The sequence below is a fragment of the Bos taurus genome, chromosome 5 (genome assembly GCF_002263795.3).
Source record: "Bos taurus isolate L1 Dominette 01449 registration number 42190680 breed Hereford chromosome 5, ARS-UCD2.0, whole genome shotgun sequence".
Taxonomy (NCBI): Eukaryota; Metazoa; Chordata; class Mammalia; order Artiodactyla; family Bovidae; genus Bos; species Bos taurus.
In genome coordinates this window covers 97,728,684-97,747,379 of record NC_037332.1, presented here as the reverse complement: position 1 = coordinate 97,747,379, position 18,696 = coordinate 97,728,684, and the positions used below count along the sequence as shown (strand labels likewise).

General features: G+C 46.3%; 1 protein-coding gene across 10 annotated transcripts in view; it reads left to right on the top strand.

Annotated features, from left to right (window-relative positions):
- Positions 1-18,696, top strand: part of BCL2L14 (BCL2 like 14) — a 36,633-nt gene that overhangs the window by 14,520 nt on the left and 3,417 nt on the right. For 3 of the 10 annotated variants that reach the window (XM_059886234.1, XM_024991532.2, XM_024991533.2), the window contains 6 exons: positions 2,940-3,064; positions 5,176-5,621; positions 11,263-11,427; positions 12,313-12,444; positions 13,980-14,050; positions 16,213-16,479. In XM_059886234.1, coding sequence (XP_059742217.1) covers positions 5,183-5,621; positions 11,263-11,427; positions 12,313-12,444; positions 13,980-14,050; positions 16,213-16,479 — 1,074 coding nt within the window. In that variant the 5' untranslated portion in view covers positions 2,940-3,064; positions 5,176-5,182. 10 annotated transcript variants of the gene reach the window in all.

Sequence of the window (18,696 nt, the reverse complement as noted above, 5' to 3'; positions counted from 1 at the left end):
TGCTGTAGATAAGGAAGAGGGTATATAAGGAAGACTGGGTCAAAAGGGTAGGGCCACTGAGTCACTGAATCATAACAAGCCTCACAGAGAGCTTGTTATTCTGGAGCTATTCATAATTTCCACTCCAGGCTCTGAACTTACATTCTGGGGCCCCACCCAGGGCTTCATTTCCATCAGTGTTATGTATAAAACTCATCTGTACGTTTCCATTAGGAGAAGCTTGACTTTAAATAGGAACAGCAAAAAGCAGAAGGGCTGCAATTTGTGATAAAGAAACTCAATCCTTTGCTTTAAAATAAGACTTCACTATCCATTTAACAGCTCTCCCTTCATTCCCAACGCAGATTAATAGGAAAAATACCCTATGCTTGTTAAGCGCATCCAACGTGTTTTAGCTGATACTTCAACACAGCTGCAGGCAATTGCCCAGCCTGACTACCCTCCACTCCTGGGGGCTGCTGGGCCCTCTGCTTCTCTGGCCCTTGGCCTGGCCTCTAGGTTGGGCCAAGCACTCAAATGCTTTCTAACCTGGAAAACCACAAAATCCTCTTCTTTCACCAAGTGGAAGGGCTGTGTTCTCCACCTTGACCTCAGGTTTTCCCCTCTTTTCAGATGTTGCTCCTGAATCAATAGTTAGCAAACTCTGGTTTCTCAAAGAAGTCGGGCCCTTTCTCCAACAGCAACGCTACTCCACACACACCCACACCCACACCCACACCCACACCCACACCCACACCCACACACAATGTTGAAGTCTTCACAGTACTTTAGAAAGGTTTGGGTTTGGTTTTTTGTTTAATTTACCTGGTTTCTCCCGAGCATAGTATGCTGGCTGCAAATTTAAGGCCTTGCTTCCTAGAGGACCCAGGTGTATGTCCTGCCTAAGGCATCCAGAGCTGCCCAACTCAAAAGGAAGGTCCAAATTAAAACCCACATATATGCTCTCCTGGGGCCTTCCAGCGCTGCCCTCCAGCCCCTTCTACACCGAGTCACTTCCCTGCATCTGGAACCATAGGTCACACTCTCCTCTCACTTTTTAACCACTCTTTCTCTGGTGAGACTCAGGTCGCTCAGTCTCCACCTGGGTCCACTTTACTTGCTTCCAACAATCTCAGATCTCAATTTTTATAAACAGCACTTGTTAATCACAGAATTGCCAGATTTGCACAAAAATACAAGAGGCCCTGTTAGGTATGAATTTCTGATAAACAGCAGACATGCTTAGTGTAAGTATTTTCCACACAATATTTGGGACTACTAAAAAATTATTTGTTGTTTACCTGACATTCAGATTTGACTGCTGCTGCTAAGTCGCTTCAGTCGTGTCCGACTCTGTGCGACCTCATAGACGGCAGCCCACCAGGCTCCGCCGTCCCTGGGATTCTCCAGGCAAGAACACTGGAATGGGTTGCCATTTCCTTCTCCAATGCATGAAAGTGAAAAGTGAAAGTGAAGTCGTTCAGTCGTGTCTGACTCTTAGCAACCCCGTGGACTGCAGCCTACCAGGCTCCTCCGTCCATGGGATTTTCCAGGCAAGAGTACTGGAGTGGGGTGCCATCGCCTTCTCCTAGATGTCTCATATTTTATCTGGCAGCACTGTATCATTTTTCTTTCATTCTTCAAATATTTATCAAGAAGTTACCATGTATCAGGCATTATGTTAGGTGCTGGGAAAGCCAGCCAAGTTCCAGGCTTCATAGCTTATGGTATGTATGCTTTACACACATACACACACACACACTATATATATATAGTTTCCTATAGTCATATATAGGCTTCCCTGTTGTCTCAGACAGTAAAGAATCTGCCTTGCAGTGCAGGAGATCTGGGTTCAATCCCTGGGTTGGGAAGATCCCCTGGAGAAGGGAATGGCTACCCACTCCAGTATTCTTGCCTGGAGAATTCAGTGGACAGAGGACCCTGGCGGGCTGTAGTCCATGGGGTCACAAGGAGCTGGACCCCACTGAGCGACTAACACTTTCACTTTTATGCACTATTTTAAGTGATTCACATGTGCCAGTTTTTTTTTTTCTGTCCACATACCCATGTTTTATAGGTTTAGGAACAATTTTTTATTAAGGTATAGTTGATGTACAATATTATATAAGCTTCAGATGTATAACAATTATTCACAATTTTTAAAGGTTATACTCTATTTACAGTTATTATAAAGTAGTGGCTACTTTCCCTGTGCTGTACAATGTATCCTTGTAGCTTATTTTTTTATACCCAACAGTCTGTACCTCTTAGTCCCCTACCGGTCTCTTACCCCTTCACCTTTTCCCTTCCCAACTGGTAACCACTAGTTTCTTCTCTGTACTTGTGAATCTATTCCTTTATTGTTATACGTATTAGTTTGTTGCACTTTTTAAGAGTCTACATATAAATGATATCATACAGTATTTGTCTTTCTCTGTCTGGCTTATTTCACTTACTCTCCATGCTGTTGCAAATTTCATTCTTTTTGATAGCTTATGTAATAGTATCTCACTGTGTGGAGTGGGTGTGTACACATACATACCACATCTTTTTACCCATTCATCTGTTGATGGACACTTAGGTTGTTACATATATTGACAATTGTAAATATTGTTGCTATGAACATTGTGCCGTGTGTGTCTTTTTGAATTAGTGTTTTTGGTTTTTTTCGGATAGGTACACAGAAATGAGATTGCTGGGTCATATGGTACTTGTATATTTTTGAGAAACAGCCATACTGTTTTCTGCAGTGGACACACCAATTTACATTCTCACCAGCGGTGTATGGGAGTTCTCTTTTCTTGATATCCTTGTCAATGTTTGCTATTTGTAGACTTTTTGGTGAGAGCCACTCTGACAGGTGAAAGGTCATATCTCATTGTGGTTTTGATTTGCATTTCTCTGATGATTAATGATACTTTTGATATAACTAATAAGTTTTATTTTATAATCACATTTAGCAATGTACCTAACAACTGGAGCACACATATTCTGATCAAGCACACATGAAGTGTTTTTGAGAACTGACCATACAATAGACCATCAAGCAACATTCAACAGAGTTCAAAAACTGCATCGCATACAGGTCATACTTTCTCACCATTAGAGTGGGTTGCCATTTCCTTCTCCAGGGGATCTTCCCAGCCCAGGGATCAAACCTGGGTCTCCAGCATTGCAGGCAGATTCTTAACCATCTGAGCCACCAGGGAAGCCCAAGTTAGAAATTAATAACAAAGTATAACTATGATAGAAAATACTTGAATAAAGAAGTAACCAAACAACTGATTAGGTAAAATTCTTCTTTATAGAACAATTCAGCTACTAGATGCAAAAGTAATAATAGAATTAGCTGTTATTTTCAATAATTAATAAGATGAATGTAGGCAACTATGATTATTAACAATGTTGTCTCTTTTCCTGTACCCATTGGCCATCTGTATTTCTTCTTTGAAAAACTGTCTCTTCAGGTCTTCTCCCCATTTTTTAATTGGGTTGTTTGTTTTGGGTAGGGAAGTTTTCAGGTATTATGCCTTCAAATATGTTCTCAGCCCCTTTCTCACTCTCTTCTCCTTCTGGATCCCTAAAATGCAAATATTTGTGTGCTTTATGCTGTCCCAGAGATCTCTTAAGCTCTTATTTCTTTTCATTCTTTTTTTTTTCTGTTCAGCATTAATGATTGCCACTAGTCTGTCTTCCAGCTCACTAATCCATTCCTCTGTATCATCTGGTCTACTGTCAGCTCCTTCCAGTGTATTTTTCATTTCAGTTTTGTATTCTTCATCTCTGGTTGTTCTTTTATTTTCTCACTCTTTGTTAAAAGCCTCTAACTTCTCACTCTCCATTCATTCTCCTCCCCACTTCTTGCATCATCTTTATGATCCCTACCTTGAACTCTTTCTTGAGTAGATTGCCTATCTCCACATCACGCAGTCCTTCTCCTGAGGCTTTATCTCATTCCTTTGTTTGAAACATGTTCCTCTGTTGCATCATTTTGCCTAACTTGTTCTTATTTCCATGTAGCCAGTAGGTTGGTTACATTTCCTGATCTTAGAGAAGTGGCTTTTTTGAAGGAAAAGTTCTCTGCCTCCCAGAATTCACTCCCTTCTCATCACCAAGTGCTCCCTGTGTGGTTGCATGTGCCCTTCTGCTATGGTGGGCTGGCTACCATGGGCAGTCTGGTAGGCTTGGTTGGCCCCCGACCCAGTTGGATGGCAGGCCCTACCTTGTGCTAAGGCTGCCAGCAGCTGGTTGGCAGGGTCAGGTCACAAGGTGTCTGACTCTGGAACCCCAGGGAGACCCGTGGTTACTGATGAGTTAACTAGAGGATTGAGTTAGGGTTCAGGAGTCCCTGGGACGGTTGCCTTCCCATTGGTGGGTGAAATCACATCCTGGAGCTAGTGCCCACTTACTGGTGGGTGGGGCCAGGCCTGAGGGTCCGGTTGCAGGGCCCAGGGAAACAACCTAAATTCACCTATGGTCTGCTCTGTGCCCAGATTGTTCTAAGCCCCAGAATCCAGTCACAAGGAGCCTGCACTTGCCTCTATTTGCAGCTCTCTGTTCTTCCCCCACCTCCTATGTTTGCTCCAGTATCTTTGTTCAAGCTCCTAGCTCACTCTCTCGGTCTGGAGTTATCTACGTACACATCTCCTCATCTCTGCAAATCTGAACTTGCAGAAAGAACCCTGGCTTTTCCATCTCTGGCTACCCGCTGCCTCCCAGCACAAACAGAATTTGTTCAGTCGCTCAGTCGTGTCCGACTCTTTGTGACTCCATGGACTGCAGAAAGCCAGGCTTCCCCGTCCTTCACCATCTGCCTGAGCTTGCTCAAACTCATGTCCATCAAGTCAGTGGTGCCATCCAACCATCTCATTGTCTGTCACCCCCTTCTCCTCCCGCCCTCAATCTTTCCCAGCATCAGGGTGTTTTCCAGTCAGTCAAGCTCTTCGAATCAGGTGGCCAAAGTACTGGAGATTCAGTTTCAGCATCAGTCCTTCCAGTGAATATTCAGGGTTGATTTTCTTTAGGATTTACTAGTTTGATCTCCTTGCAGTCCAAAGGACTCTCAAGAGTCTTCTCCGACACCACAAAGAGAATAGGTGCTCAGTAAATGCTTACTGACTTTCACCCCATCTCCCCTTTCCTACCAAGAGTAGGTAGCTCCCAGGTGGAAGGACACGTGTGATTTTGTCATTGCAGCCCCACCATGTGCACTGCCAGCCCCTGTGACCTGGAAGAGATCCCCCTGGATGATGAGGACTCAGACAGCTTGGAGTTCAAAATCCTGGAGTTCTATGTCAAACACCACGTCTTCCAGAACACCTCTGCCATCCTCTCACCGAAGCACCTGAGAACAAGGAGTCTGTCCCAGAAAGGGCCAGAGCGCTGGCCAGTGAGTGAGGCATGGACGCAGGGGCCGTGGCCCTGCAGACATTCTCAGTCCAGCGAGAAGGCCATAAACCTCACCAAGAAAAAATCATCCTGGAGGACCCTCTTCGGGGTAGCAGAGAAGGAGGAAGACTCACAGAGCTCGCGTCCGGAAATCTGTGCCCAGGCACAAAGGTCGGGGGTACCTCAGGCCCGTCCTCGGAGTCCGAAATGGCCAAGGTCCCGCTCCAGCATGGACCAGCGCTTAGAGCACAAAGGTAAGCTTTGGGGGACCAGCTGCACTTTCTCTCCCACAGCCACTTCTTTCCCTTCTTTGTATGCCTGGGGGTTCACCTCCTCCCACCCTGAGGTAGGGAACTCTTTGAACCTCAGCTTCCCAACCTATTAATACTCAATTGTTTTGTTGTTGTTGTTTTTTAATTTTATTTACTTTTTATTTTTGGCTGTGCTGGGTCTTCATTTCTGTGCAGGCTTTTCTCTAGTTTTGGAGACTAGGGGCTACTCCCTAGTTGGGGTCTGTAGGCTTCTCATTGCCGTGATTTCTCCTGTTGCAGAGCACAGGCTCTGGGGCTCACAAGCTTCAGTAGTTGTAGCACATGGGCTCTAGAGCACAGGCTCAATACTTGTGGTGCATGGGCTCAGTTGTTCCACGGCACATGGGATCTTCCCAGATCAGGGATCAAATCTGTGTCTCCTGCATTAGCAGGCATATTCTTTACCACTCTGGTTGTTCAGTCACTAAGTCATGTCTGACTCTTTGCAACCCCATGGACTGTAGCACTCGAGGCTTCCCTGTCTATAACCAACTCTCAGAGCATGCTCAAATTCATGTCCATCAAGTTGGTGACAATGTCCATCACCGACTCGATGGACATGAGTTTGAACATGCTCTGGGAGTTGGTTATAGACAGGGAAGCCTGGAGTGCTACAGTCCATGGGGTCACAAAGAGTCAGACATGACGAGCAACTGAACTGAACTGATCAGTGATGCTATCTAATCACCTCATCCTCTGCTGCTCTCTTTTGCTTTTGCCTTCAATCTCTCCCAGCATCAAGGTCTTTTCCAATAAGCTGGCTCTTTGCATCAGGTGGCCAAATTATTAAAGTTTCAGCTTCAACATCGTTTCCAATGAATATTCAGGGTTGATTTCCTTTAGGATTGACTGGTTTGATCTCCTTGCAGTCCAAGGGACTCTCAAGAGTCTTCTCCAATTCCACTGAGCCACCAGGGAAGCCCAATTCTCAATCCTAATTGTCCTACTTTCCTTAAGACTGAGCAGAAAGGAAAAGTTTCGTGTCAGTGGGTGACAGGACTGGTTTTCTGGCTCCACCATCTATAGCTAAGCTTGCTGCCCAAATTCCTAATCCTCTGTGCCAGAGACCAATACAAAGGGAAGATCCCCAGATCGGCTCAGGCTGTCCTTCCTGAGGGACGTCAACTCCCATCTCTGAGCCTCTGCATTTCCATCTGTAAATTGGCTTCTTGAAGGTGGATGGAAAGATCAGATAGCCATATACAAAAGTGATTTCAAAGTTCAAGCCACTCAAAAAACCAAGAAGCATTTTGACAAAATCTTCTTTCAGCGGGACAAAACACATTGTATTGAACAGAACATTTTCATGCAAGGCTTTAACAGTGTTGCCCTCCATCCACAGACCTAGGCATAAACATCTTCCCCTCCAACCATATCTTCTGCCTGATGCCCAGATTTTAAAAGAAACCTGCTCTCCTGCTGGGCTGTTTGGCCTGTGTCAATAATTAGTCAACAGGTGGCAGTAATGTCTCAAGTTTTAAATGTTGTGACTGTCAGGCTTGTTGGAGAATCAGCACACACAATGACAGCTTTAGAGCACTCGCTGCGATCAAGGAAACTTCCATTTCCCATTAGACTTGTAAACTTTAGGGAGGCGAATTTAAGGTTGGGATTATCTGAGGAAATCCTCCTCCCTCCAGGGGTTCTTCTGCTGGGGGTGGGATCTGAGGTCCACAGCAGACAGAACAGTTTGGCTTGCTTGCCTGTGTGTGTGTTGTTGTGATTCCACGGACGGTAGCCTGCCAGGCTCCTCTATCCATGGGATTTTTCTCGGCAGGGATACTGGAGTGGGTTGCCATTTCCTACACTCCAGGGGATCTCCCCAACCCAGGGATCGTACCCGGGTCTCTTGTGTTGCTTGCATTGGCAGGCATATTCTTTACCACTGAGCCACGTGGGAAGCCCCATAGAACAGTTTCAGTTCAGTTCAGTTCAGTCGCTCAGTCCTGTCCGACCCTTTGCAACCCCATGAATCGCAGCATGCCAGGCCTCCCTGTCCATCACCAACTCCTGGAGTTTACTCAGACTCACATCCATCGAGTCAGTGATGCCATCCAGCCATCTCATCCTCTGTCGTCCCCTTCTCCTCCTGCCCCCAATCCCTCCCAGCATCAGAGTCTTTTCCAATGAGTCAGCTCTTCGCATGAGGTGGCCAAAGTACTGGAGTTTCAGCTTTAGCATCATTCCTTCCAAAGAAATCCCAGGGCTGATCTCCTTCAGAATGGACTGGTTTGATCTCCTTGCAGTCCAAGGGACTCTCAAGAGTCTTCTCCAGCACCACAGTTCAAAAGTATCAATTCTTTGGCGCTCAGCTTTCTTTATAGTCCAACTCTCACATCCATACATAGAACAGTTTAGAGGCACATAAATAGGTTTTTCTGCTTGTCCCATTCTTTGAAGTTTGCAGGAAACAGAAGATTTTACAGACTTTAACTTTCTGGCTTTCCTGAGGAAAACAATGTTCTGTATTTCAAGATTACTGAAGGGTCATTGGACCTTTGCTTATTTTCTCAATTTCCAGATCTCTGTGTAGACCTATAGATGTTCCTACAAAAGTGGAAATGGTTATCTCCTAAGGAGGCTTAGCTTTAATAATTCGCTTAAGTTGATCTCCCTCTCCCCTTTCTCTCTTTTTGCTTTCTTGTTTAGGTAATTATGTGGGTGGTTAGCTGGTTCTATGCTGGGTGTGACCCAAGAGGGACTTGCCCTCCCTTTCTCTTTTGCCACATGTAAATCAGAACTCAGTAGTTGGTGTCCCCTGGGTTCTTTTAACTAAAGGTCACAATGTAGCTTGTGCTGCCATTTCAGACACCAGGCTGGGCTAAGAACTATGAGATTATGTCCCAAGACCAAGGTCTAGTAGGGACAGGCCTTGGGATGTAGAAAAACGAATGGCAATACCAATTTGAGAAACATCAACCCAGTTTTTCTGTGAGTCTCTTTTTTCTCCACAGCTGTGATCTGCTGTAACTTCACTGACATAGAGATTATTTTTCTCTCCTATAAAAGAAAACCACAGTTAGGCAGTTCAGGCTTGATCTGCCAGTTCCCCAGTCTTTAAGGATTCCTTTCTGTTGTCCCTTAGCTAGTGGCTTCCAACCTCAACGTCACCTTCAACCCCAAGATGGCTGCTCAGATTCCAGCCATCACGTCTACATTCTAAGCAGGGAGAAAGAGGAGGCAAGGAGAAGGACAAAGGTTATCTTCTTTCTAGATAATTCAGCTCTCTTTAGCAAGCTTTCTTAAAACAGTAGCCAACTTCTTACATCTCAGTGCATACACCTTATTGCAAAAGAGGCTGAGAAATGTAGTTCTGTCAGCTTCCCCTGACATTTCAGGGGTCTGTTACTAAGGAAGATAAAGAAAAGGGATACTAGGTAGGAAATAGCAGACTTCCCTATATGGAATTCTCTCCCAAATGCCCTGTCCTTTCTCTTTCAAAGAAAAACCTCAAGCCAAATGCCTTCCCCACTCTCCTGCTCTCCTTAACTGCACAATGAGCCCCCAGAATAAACTCCAAAGGAAGGGCAGCCTTTCCATTTTCTCTCCACCCCCATCCAACATTTCCTTGCCTATCAGATCAGACCAACTCTGACCAGAAGGAAATCTTGGGGGAAAAAAAGATATTAGAATGGAAATTTTCTTTTTCTTTTTTATTTTTTTGCCATACTGCAAGGCCTGTGGGATCTTATAGTTCCCTGACCAGGGATTGAACCAGAACCTCCTGTGGTGGAAGCACAGAATCTTAACCACTGGACTGTCAGGGAAGTCCCTAGAATGGGAATGTTAACCAGATTAATTCATTTGAGTTTCAAAATGTGTTTGCTTATAGATTTTCCTGCACATATTTTGTCTGCATTCCTCCAATCCATAGAAACAGATACACAGGTTAGTCAGCTTGGGGACCACCTCTGTGTCCTCTGCTGGTCTCGTGACCACGTGGTGGAGACTGGGAGATGGAAAGGGACAGCCATGAGGGCCTTCATCTGCCTCCTTTGAGGGCAAGGTGGGCAGAGTGTGACTCTTCCATGGAAAAGAACATGCTGATCACCCAACCAACCACACAAGGTTAGAGAGGCAAGGCGTGCAAGCTTTCCTTTTCCAGCTCCCGTGGACACAAGGGAAGGCTCCCACTGGTTTGGGAATCCAGCCTCTTGCCACCTCCTTGCATGGGTGGCTGGCATTCACGAGGAGGCTGGTTGGGTTGCAGTAAGGTGATTTAAAAGTGGAAAAGTATTTTTGGTAGGATTATTGTTAAACGGAAAGGAAAAGCACTGATCCTCCACTCCTTGACCTCTCCAGTTCTCTCTCTAATCCACTGCTGATCTGTTTTTGAACCCAATGGAGCACCATGATAAATGTGGCTTTTTAAGGAAGCCATTATGCCTTCTTTTTAATAGGAAGGCATTGTGGACAGAGCATCAGTGGCCTGTCAGTGAACACCCAGGAGGGTGATGGGAGAATCTGGGAAAAGAGAACCAGACATCACCTGGCAGCTCCTCAGGAGGTCACACCCAGCTCTTCACATGACACCCACACCTTGCCTTGCTCATCTATCCTGATTGACAAAGTCTGGGAGTTCCTCTGAGCACGCTGACCTTCTGGCCCAAACCTGTTACTGTCAACAAGTCTTATGAATTAAATACTGTTGTTCTTAAACATTACATGATACGACTGCTCCATATCAAAGGCAGAGCTTGTACAAGCTTCTACGTGTTAAGAACGTAGTGACAGATTAACAATGAAATTTTACTCCCAAATAACTCAGCAATACTGCCTGCCCTCCTACCCTAACCCTGTCCTCCACCAGGGGCCAAGTCGACTTATCCTTCACAGGCCATGACGTTCAGGGGCCAGAGCCGTTTAAACCTTCATGTCCCCAGATGCCTTATTCTCCAGTTACACGCGCAAACGCTTGACATAAGTCTTTTCTCGGATTGTAAATTCTTGAGGGTCATGGGTTAGATTTTATGCATCCTTGTTTATCTATCCACATTTTCTGCATGTTTCCCAGCTGGAGTGGAGGCGGGGAAGATGACACGTGACCATACCAGCAAGGGGAGTCCGTGTTTCCTTGATAATGGACTTGAGTCAGGAATACGGCCCAAGAGAAGTGATATTTCTCTCTCCTCAGTGACCAGCCCCCAAAGGCTTGTCACACTGCTGAATGCCTTCCGAAGTGCATAGGGGCCAGCTCTCCGAGATATAAAGCATGCCCCGAAAAAGAATAAAAATAAAAGCGTAATGAGCGTTCCCTCAAGCAAAGAACTAAGCACTGCCTTTTGTGTTGCAAAGGGGCAAGGGGACCCTAATTTTGCAAGACTTCCAAAAGAGGGTGCAGAGGGGTAATTGTTTCAAGGTGGCAATCATTCCTGTGTGCCCCTCCCCCATCCCAGCCTCTGCCAGGCAACTGCCCAGGCTTTCTGAAGAATGCCACCACCCCCACAAACGCACACTCCTGCTCGGCCCCAGGCCATTTCCTTTCCCTCTAGGCCCGGTGTTTTCATTTCGGGCAACCGTGCATACCAATGAGCCAGACAAAGTTCTGGGAAGGGCCTGTCAGCACCGTTTTGTCTTCTTTCAGCCGCGGACCCCAGAGTCGTTTCCATTGCCAACCGAGTCGCTGAAATCGTTTATTCCTGGCCTCCGCCAGAAGAGGTCCACAGCCAGGGAGGAGGCTTCAAGTCCAAAGGGGTTCTGGTATTCCAGGGTCCCCAAGGGCAGTCTGGAGCTGAAAGTACCAAGAAAGGTAAACTTCCCTTCTGAGCATTTGCCCCAGGGTGCGTGTTGGCCAAGCAGAGGTCCATGAGCACGTATGCATTTATTCAGCTCAGGGCCCTGCCACTTAGGAATCTCTGCTAACCTGCACTCAGGGCACCACAACCACACACTGGAGGCACTGACCTTTAGCTGGAGAACCCAGCCCAAGCCAAGGGGAGAGCGCCAGCAGAGGGAAGCAGCATGCCAAGCTCACTGCTAAGTCCAAAGAAAAGTCTCCTATTGAGGGGCAGGAGGAGGTACAAAGGGAGCGCTCAATCTTGCTCACAGTTGGGGGGCAGCGGGGGAGAATACAGCATTAGATTTCACCAGGTTAGCCATGGCCAAGGCCCGGTGTGCTCAAGCTAGTGCACAGGCTGTAGGTGGAGCGTCCACCCGGGAGTTTACACTATTGCCTTGGGCTCCCGTGAAGAAGCAGGGGGCTTGTCAGGCACAAGCCTAGAGCCAAACATGAAGCAGACCTGAGAAGCAGTGATCCGGCTGGGTCGGTTGTCACCCAAACTGGAGCAACAGCCAGGACTGTGGACCCCAACTGACCTGTAGAAATTCTAGATGTGAGGGAAAGGGAAACTGAAGGTGTTAGTCATTCAGTTGTGTCCAACTCTTTGTGACTCCATGGACTGTACTCTGCCAGGCTCCTGTGTCCATTGGGTTTCCCAGGCAAGAATACTGGAGTGGGTTGCCATGCCCTCCTCCAGGGGATCGTCCCTACCCAGGGATGGAACCCGCATCCCCTGCATTGGCAGGCGATTCTTTACGGTCTGAGCTACCAGGGAAGCCCAGAGTTGAGAGAAACAAGACCAAGTGCCCGGGAAGAGGAGTTCAGTCTGACATTCCCTCACTAATGACTGTCCAGCCTGTGGTTCTCTTTCTCAAACCCCAGTGGACGATGAGGGGCCCAGCTGGCTCTTGAGTTTGCAGCACCTTGAGCTACAAGGCAAAAGATTCTCCAGTCATGGCGGTGCCCTCCAACCCCAGAACCAGACTGGTAAGTGTGTCCACCCTTGCTGAGCTGCCAGGACCACAGACTACCAAAGGGGCTTAGAGTGAGGAGCTGGGAGAGCAGGGACCCCCAGAGAGCAAAAAAAAGGGAAACCAAAGTGTTCGTACTTTACTGCTATCTCATGAGTGTCTGGGCCACATAAAGTGACGACACCAAACAAGCAAAAGCTCAGGCCCCGTCTTCCAGGCACGTGAGAAACTGGGATTGCTGCTGCAGCAACTTTCCCAGAAAGAGGCAACAGAGTCAGATACAAGCTACACACGGGCGGCGGAAGCATCCAGTCCTTCTACCAGGCGACTTGGGTCTCAGGCTTCCTACCTTATTGCCCTTCACGTGACCTCGTGGCATGACTTTCCTGGCCTCTCCTCCCCTTCTCCTCTGGGACACACATGAGGACTTCATGACTTCAGAGACTATGCCCCAAGGAAAACATGCTGTTCCCTCAGTAACAGGCTTGTCTCTGTTTGGATTCAACGCTATAGCAATGACTGTTTTCCTAATATTATTTCCCTGTTAGCATGTTTGGAGACAAGGGAAAGCAGACTCCACCTTCCCTGTTCCAACACACACAGCACATACCAACTGGAGCCATCTCTGTCTCCATCTGCCATGTTAGCCTTTGGGGTGGGAGAACTTATTCATTGTATTTACTTAGACTCTACCCTGTTGTGAAGACACAGCATACAAAGTACATGTTTTAGTTAGATAAGTCCAATTTGAAAGATAATGTTAAAAAAAAATTGTAGGAAAACAGGTGGGTTTAGGAATGACTTTAATTCCCCAAATTCAGGAAGACTGTACCTTCCTCTTAGGAGGCCACAGTTTGGCTCTGAGTTTTCTAGCAGTTAACACAAAGGATGAATATGATCAAATAGGGGTTTATGATGTCTACATGGGAAAAGACCACCTGCTCAGGAAAACCCTAAAGACCTGAGAGACATTTCTTCTAAGTATCGGGGAGAAGGGATAGTTAGGGAGTTTAGGAGGGACATGTACACACTGCTGTATTTAAAATGGATAACCAACAAGGACCTACTGTATAGCACAGGGAACTCTGCTCAATGTTATATGGCAGCCTGGAACATAGCGGAGTTTAGGGGAGAATGGATACATGTATATGTATGACTGAGTTCCTTTACTCTCCACCTGAAACAATTACAAGGTTGTTAATCGGCGATACCCCAATACAAAATAAAAAGTTAAAAAACATTTCTTCTAAGTATCATTAGAGATAAGCTCATGCGTCTTCAACAGCATTCTTAGAGCAAATAAAGTGATGAGTTTCCTGGTGAGAATCGGGGGACTAGGGGAGGAAAGAAGGGAGAAAAGAAGGGGATGGAGGAGAGGGTGTTCAGAATGCTTTGGGTGTCATCAGAAGAGGTGAAGTAAGATTTACTTTGCTCTAAGTTACAAAGTGCATGGTCTTCCTCACTCCCTAACCAGGCTACAAGCTTGTCCCTGGAAACATACAAGATTATTTTTTTCTCTTGAAAGAAATAACTGTAATTTTCCCCTGACAGAAGGAGAAGACCAAATAATAGCCAGAATTGTTGAGCTGCTGAAATATTCGGGGGAGCAGTTGGAAAGAGAGGTAGGGAGCGTCTTGAACTAATGGGTTTTCTTTCTGTGTCCCCGCCCTGTACCGGGGAATGGAACTGGACTGATGGTTGTACTCCTTTTTCAAAGTTCTGGTTTCCACTTAAGTCCTAAATTTTATTTCCCTTGGAGTCAAAACTCTTCATGCTGGCAGGGTCTCAAAAATGAATCACTTTGGAAAACATAAGTAAACCTTCTGGAGCCTCCTCGGAATTTTTGGAAAGGAAAAAAGTCACCAATAAATTAAAATTCGCTGAATAGAATTATGAATCTAGTTCCCCATGTAACTGATCCTCAGGGAAGTTTAGATTCTTGTATTTGCCCTGCAGCCTGAATATCTGTGTCCCACAGCTGCTCCAAGTCTGGAGTGTTGTCTGAAATCTCCCCCTAGAATGGCCAGACTGTTCTCTCTCAACAGTTCGGCCAGGGGACGGGTTAGCGTTACCTGGAGAATGCTGGGTTTCAGGCCAGTTAGAAGTTGAGACTGGTTATTCCCATCAGGAACGTGCAAGGGTTACCTTCAGGTAAGGAGGTGGTGGACAGGCCCCCCTGTGATCACGGCTTCTGAAGGCATCTCGTCTCTCTGTGTTACCCGTAGATGGCTATGAGGTCTCCTGCATCTGGCCATTGGGAGCTGGCCTGGGGACACACTCTCTTGTTTTGCAAGGATCCATGGGCAGGAAGTCAGGTCCGAGGAGCTCTGCAGGAGGGGTTAACAGCACTAACTAGCCAGCCACCCACCCCAGTCCACCCCAGTGTGCTTGGTGGCTCCTCGATGCCTTTGTCAGAGGTGTCCCAGAGGATGGTGACCAGGATGGGGGAGGAATATGCGATGGTGCAGAATGAGAAACATTGAGGAAACCAAGGTATCAGACCAAAGAAAAGAGGAGGAAATAGGAGAGCTTTGGGGCCATAGTAGAGGGTGGTCAGGGGTGCAGACGAAGCAGAAAACAGAACAGGGCATATGATGACCCTGTGTTTCTCCAGAACTAGCATCAATGGACAGGAGTACGGGGCAAGTCATTTCTCCCCGTTTGAAGGATGAACCTTGTAGCTCTCAAGGCTGTCCACTGAGACTTCTCTGGTGGTCTAGCTGTTAAGACTCCATGCTCCCAATGCAGGGGACATGGGTTCAATCCCTGGTCAGGGAACTGAGATCCCATATGCCATGCAGCGTGGCCAAAAAAAAAAAAAATAATGCCAAGGGAGTATTGTTCTTTTTCTAAGACCATGATACTCTAAAGGGAGGAAAGCTAAGAAATACAACGTTCAAGAGAGGAGTATAAGGTAAAATCAATTGAGTAGAACAATGGAAGGGAATCAATGGATTAGGTTTTGTTTTTCTTTTCACATGAACTCAGGTAACTCATGAAGGTTTCAGCATCCTGGACACATGCTAACATTTCAAGAGCATTTCCTCCATGTTGGGCACAAAGCCAAGTGTTTCAAAACTACCCTGGGTTTCCCTGGTAGCTCAGATGGTAAAGAGTCTGCCTGCAGTGTGGGATACCCAGGTGCAATCCCTGGGTTGAGAAGATCCCTTGGAGAAGGAAATGGCAACCCACTCTAGTATTCTTGCCTGGAAAATCGCATGGATGGAGGAATCTGGCAGGTTACAGTCCATCAGGTTGCAGAGAGTCAGCCACAACAGAGTGACTTCACTTTCACTTTTTTCATAGGGGCTGTTGCCCCAGTTTAGAGATGACATAACTGAAACTGAGAAGTTAAGTAATTTCTCCAAGATTGCATAGCTAATAATAAATGGAGCAGGGGTTTGAGCCAAAACAGTGATTTCCAGGTTGTGGATTCTGCCCATTACACAACCTCTGACAAAGCACCTTTCACTGGGTCACAAGTGTCAGTGGACTCTGAGCCCCTTGAGTGAGGACGCATCTTAATCATTCACAGTACCACCTGTCGTAAGCGCTAGGAAACATTTGTTGAATGTCCTGTGAACAGGCTGTTCAGTCTGTATTGGTTCCCATGGAAGGAAATCACAGAGAAAGTCCATGCCTGTCTGGTCCTGTGGGATATGGTCCCACATTTGAGATTAGAATCCAGGGTTTTCCACTGGGTGTTTTAGTCTCCCAGTGTCCACCTGGAGAGTCTGCCTCCCCGGCCAAGGCTGATAAATACTGTTTCTCCTCTCATACACAGTTGAAGAAAGACAAGGTTTTGATGACCTGCTTCCAGGATGTGTTATCCTATTCTGTTGTCAAGACCATCACAGACCAGTTCCTAAGGGGCGTGGACACCAGGGGAGAATCAGAGGTCAAAGCTCAGAGCTTTAAAGCTGCTCTTGCAATAGATGTCATAGCCAAGCTCACGACCATCGACAACCACCCCATGAACAGGGTGCTGGGTTTTGGAACCAAGTACCTGAAAGAGAATTTCTCGCCCTGGATCCAGCAGCATGGTGGATGGGTAAGTGAATTCTATCTAAAAATGAAATCTTCCCAGAACTCAGGGAGCACAGCATGGAAAGAGGTTTTTTTCTGGGGGTTGTTTTTTTTAAGTGAAGGGAACCCATCTTTGAAGCGGTTCTCATGGGTTTAGGATACTTGAGTGGCAAGAGATTTACCCCATTAATGGGAACATATTTTTAGTTATTATCTTCATTATCAATAAATATTTACTGAGCTTCCAAAGGGTATGTGGGGTATGTGAGTGAGAGGAGAGGGACTGGTCAGACAGAACAGGAAATGAAGAGATGCTGAGATATAAAATGTTTGGATAGATACAATTTCTGTTTTCACAAATTTTACAGGCAACGGAAGTCTGGCAGTGAGACTAGGAGAAGTTCCTTATTCTCTCAGGGGTGTGGGAATAATCTTTACACAGAGGTTCAGGGCTTATGACATTTTGTCATTGCTGTTGGGACCCAGACATTCTGACAGGGACATTTTGATACAAACTGAAGAGCAGTTTAATTTTCATCTATTTTTAAATTATCTGCTATCAGGCAAAACAGACATCTTTACCCTGATTCCTCAGCCCTTCCCCTACCCTTTTCCTCTGAGACTTCCTTAAAACTGTCCTGTTCAAATGGCCTCATAAGGGGAGCCTTTTCAAACTGCTTTATCTCAGAGCTCTAAACCTCAGCAGGCTAGGACATTTTTGTCTGTTCCAGCCCTTCTGGAGGACATGCACTACTATCATGAGTCCTCTTTCTACTAGGGTGGTCCAGAGGCCAGGAAAAGACTTGAGTCTGCTCTGGGCATGGCCAGCGTGACCCCAGGGCCTCCAAACAGGCTTAGTCTCTTGGCTACCAGATGGGAAGTATAGCTGATCATGCCTATGGCGCTGATGTGCCCACCACAATCACCAGTTGCTGCCCATTAAACTACCCAAACTTCTGTTCTTTCCTATTTTCCACTGTCGCACCAGATACGATAGCCCTTAAGTGGCTAATCTGAGCTTCCCAGGTGGTGCTAAAAGAACCTGCCTGCCAGTGCAGGAGAGGCAGGTTCTACCCCTGGGTCAGGAAGATCCCCTGGGGAAGGAAATGGCAACCCACTCCAGTATTCTTGCATGGAAAATTCCAAGGACAGAAAAGCCAGGTGGGCTACAGTCCATTGGATTGCAAAGAGTCAGACATGACTGATGTAACTGCAGCAGCAGGAAGTGGCTAATCTGAACAAGGCTCTTGCTGCTGCTGTTGCTTCAGTTGTGTCCCACTCTGTGTGACCCCATAGACGGCAGCCCACCAAGGCACTGCCGTCCCTGGGATTCTCCAGGCAAGAACACTGGAGTGGGTTGCCATTTCCTTCTCCAGTGCATGAAAGTGAAAAGTAAAAGTGAAGTCGCTCAGTCATTTCCAACTCTTAGCGACCCCATGGTCTGCAGCCTACAAGGCTCCTCCGTCCATGGGATTTTCCAGGCAAGAGTACTGGAGTGGGGTGCCATTGCCAGTGCTCCAAATTCAAGCTGCCTTAACTCATGGAGGAAGATAGATTCCTGAATATCACTTCAGATTTAACAGCTCTTAGGCCCATCAAGACCAGGGCCCCCTCAAGTCCAGCCCCAGAGCCCCTCCTGAGTACTCCAGCTCAGGACGCTTACCAGCCTCTGAGCCTTTACAACACTTCATATTTGCACTACAATTATATACAGGAAATTACCATCATTGTTGGTCTTCTTAATATATTCTTCCAGAGGGACTGTAAGTATCAACTGGATTTACAAGCCAGTTCTCAAAATCTAGTTAACTAATGTAACTGAAATGCCAAAAGTGTTCTATGAAAAATAGTGTTTCTATACCAAAGTACAAACAACAAAGGAAAAAATAAAAGGGACTACATCAAGATTAAAAACATTTCTGCTTCAAAGGATACCATCAAGAGGGTAAAGAGACAACCCACAGGATGGGAAAAAGTAGTTGCAAATTATATATCTGATAAGGGACTTGTATTCAGAATACGTAATAAATTCTTACAAGTCAACAATAAAAGGACAACACCCCCCACCAATTTTTAAAATGGGCAATCAATTTGAACAGACATTTCCGGGACTTCCCTCGTGGTCCGGTGGTTAAGAATCCACCTTGCAATGCAGAGGATGTGGGTTCGATCTCCGGTCAGGGAGCTAAGCCCCCACATGCTGTGGAGCAACTAAGCCCGTGCACCACGACTACTGCGCCTG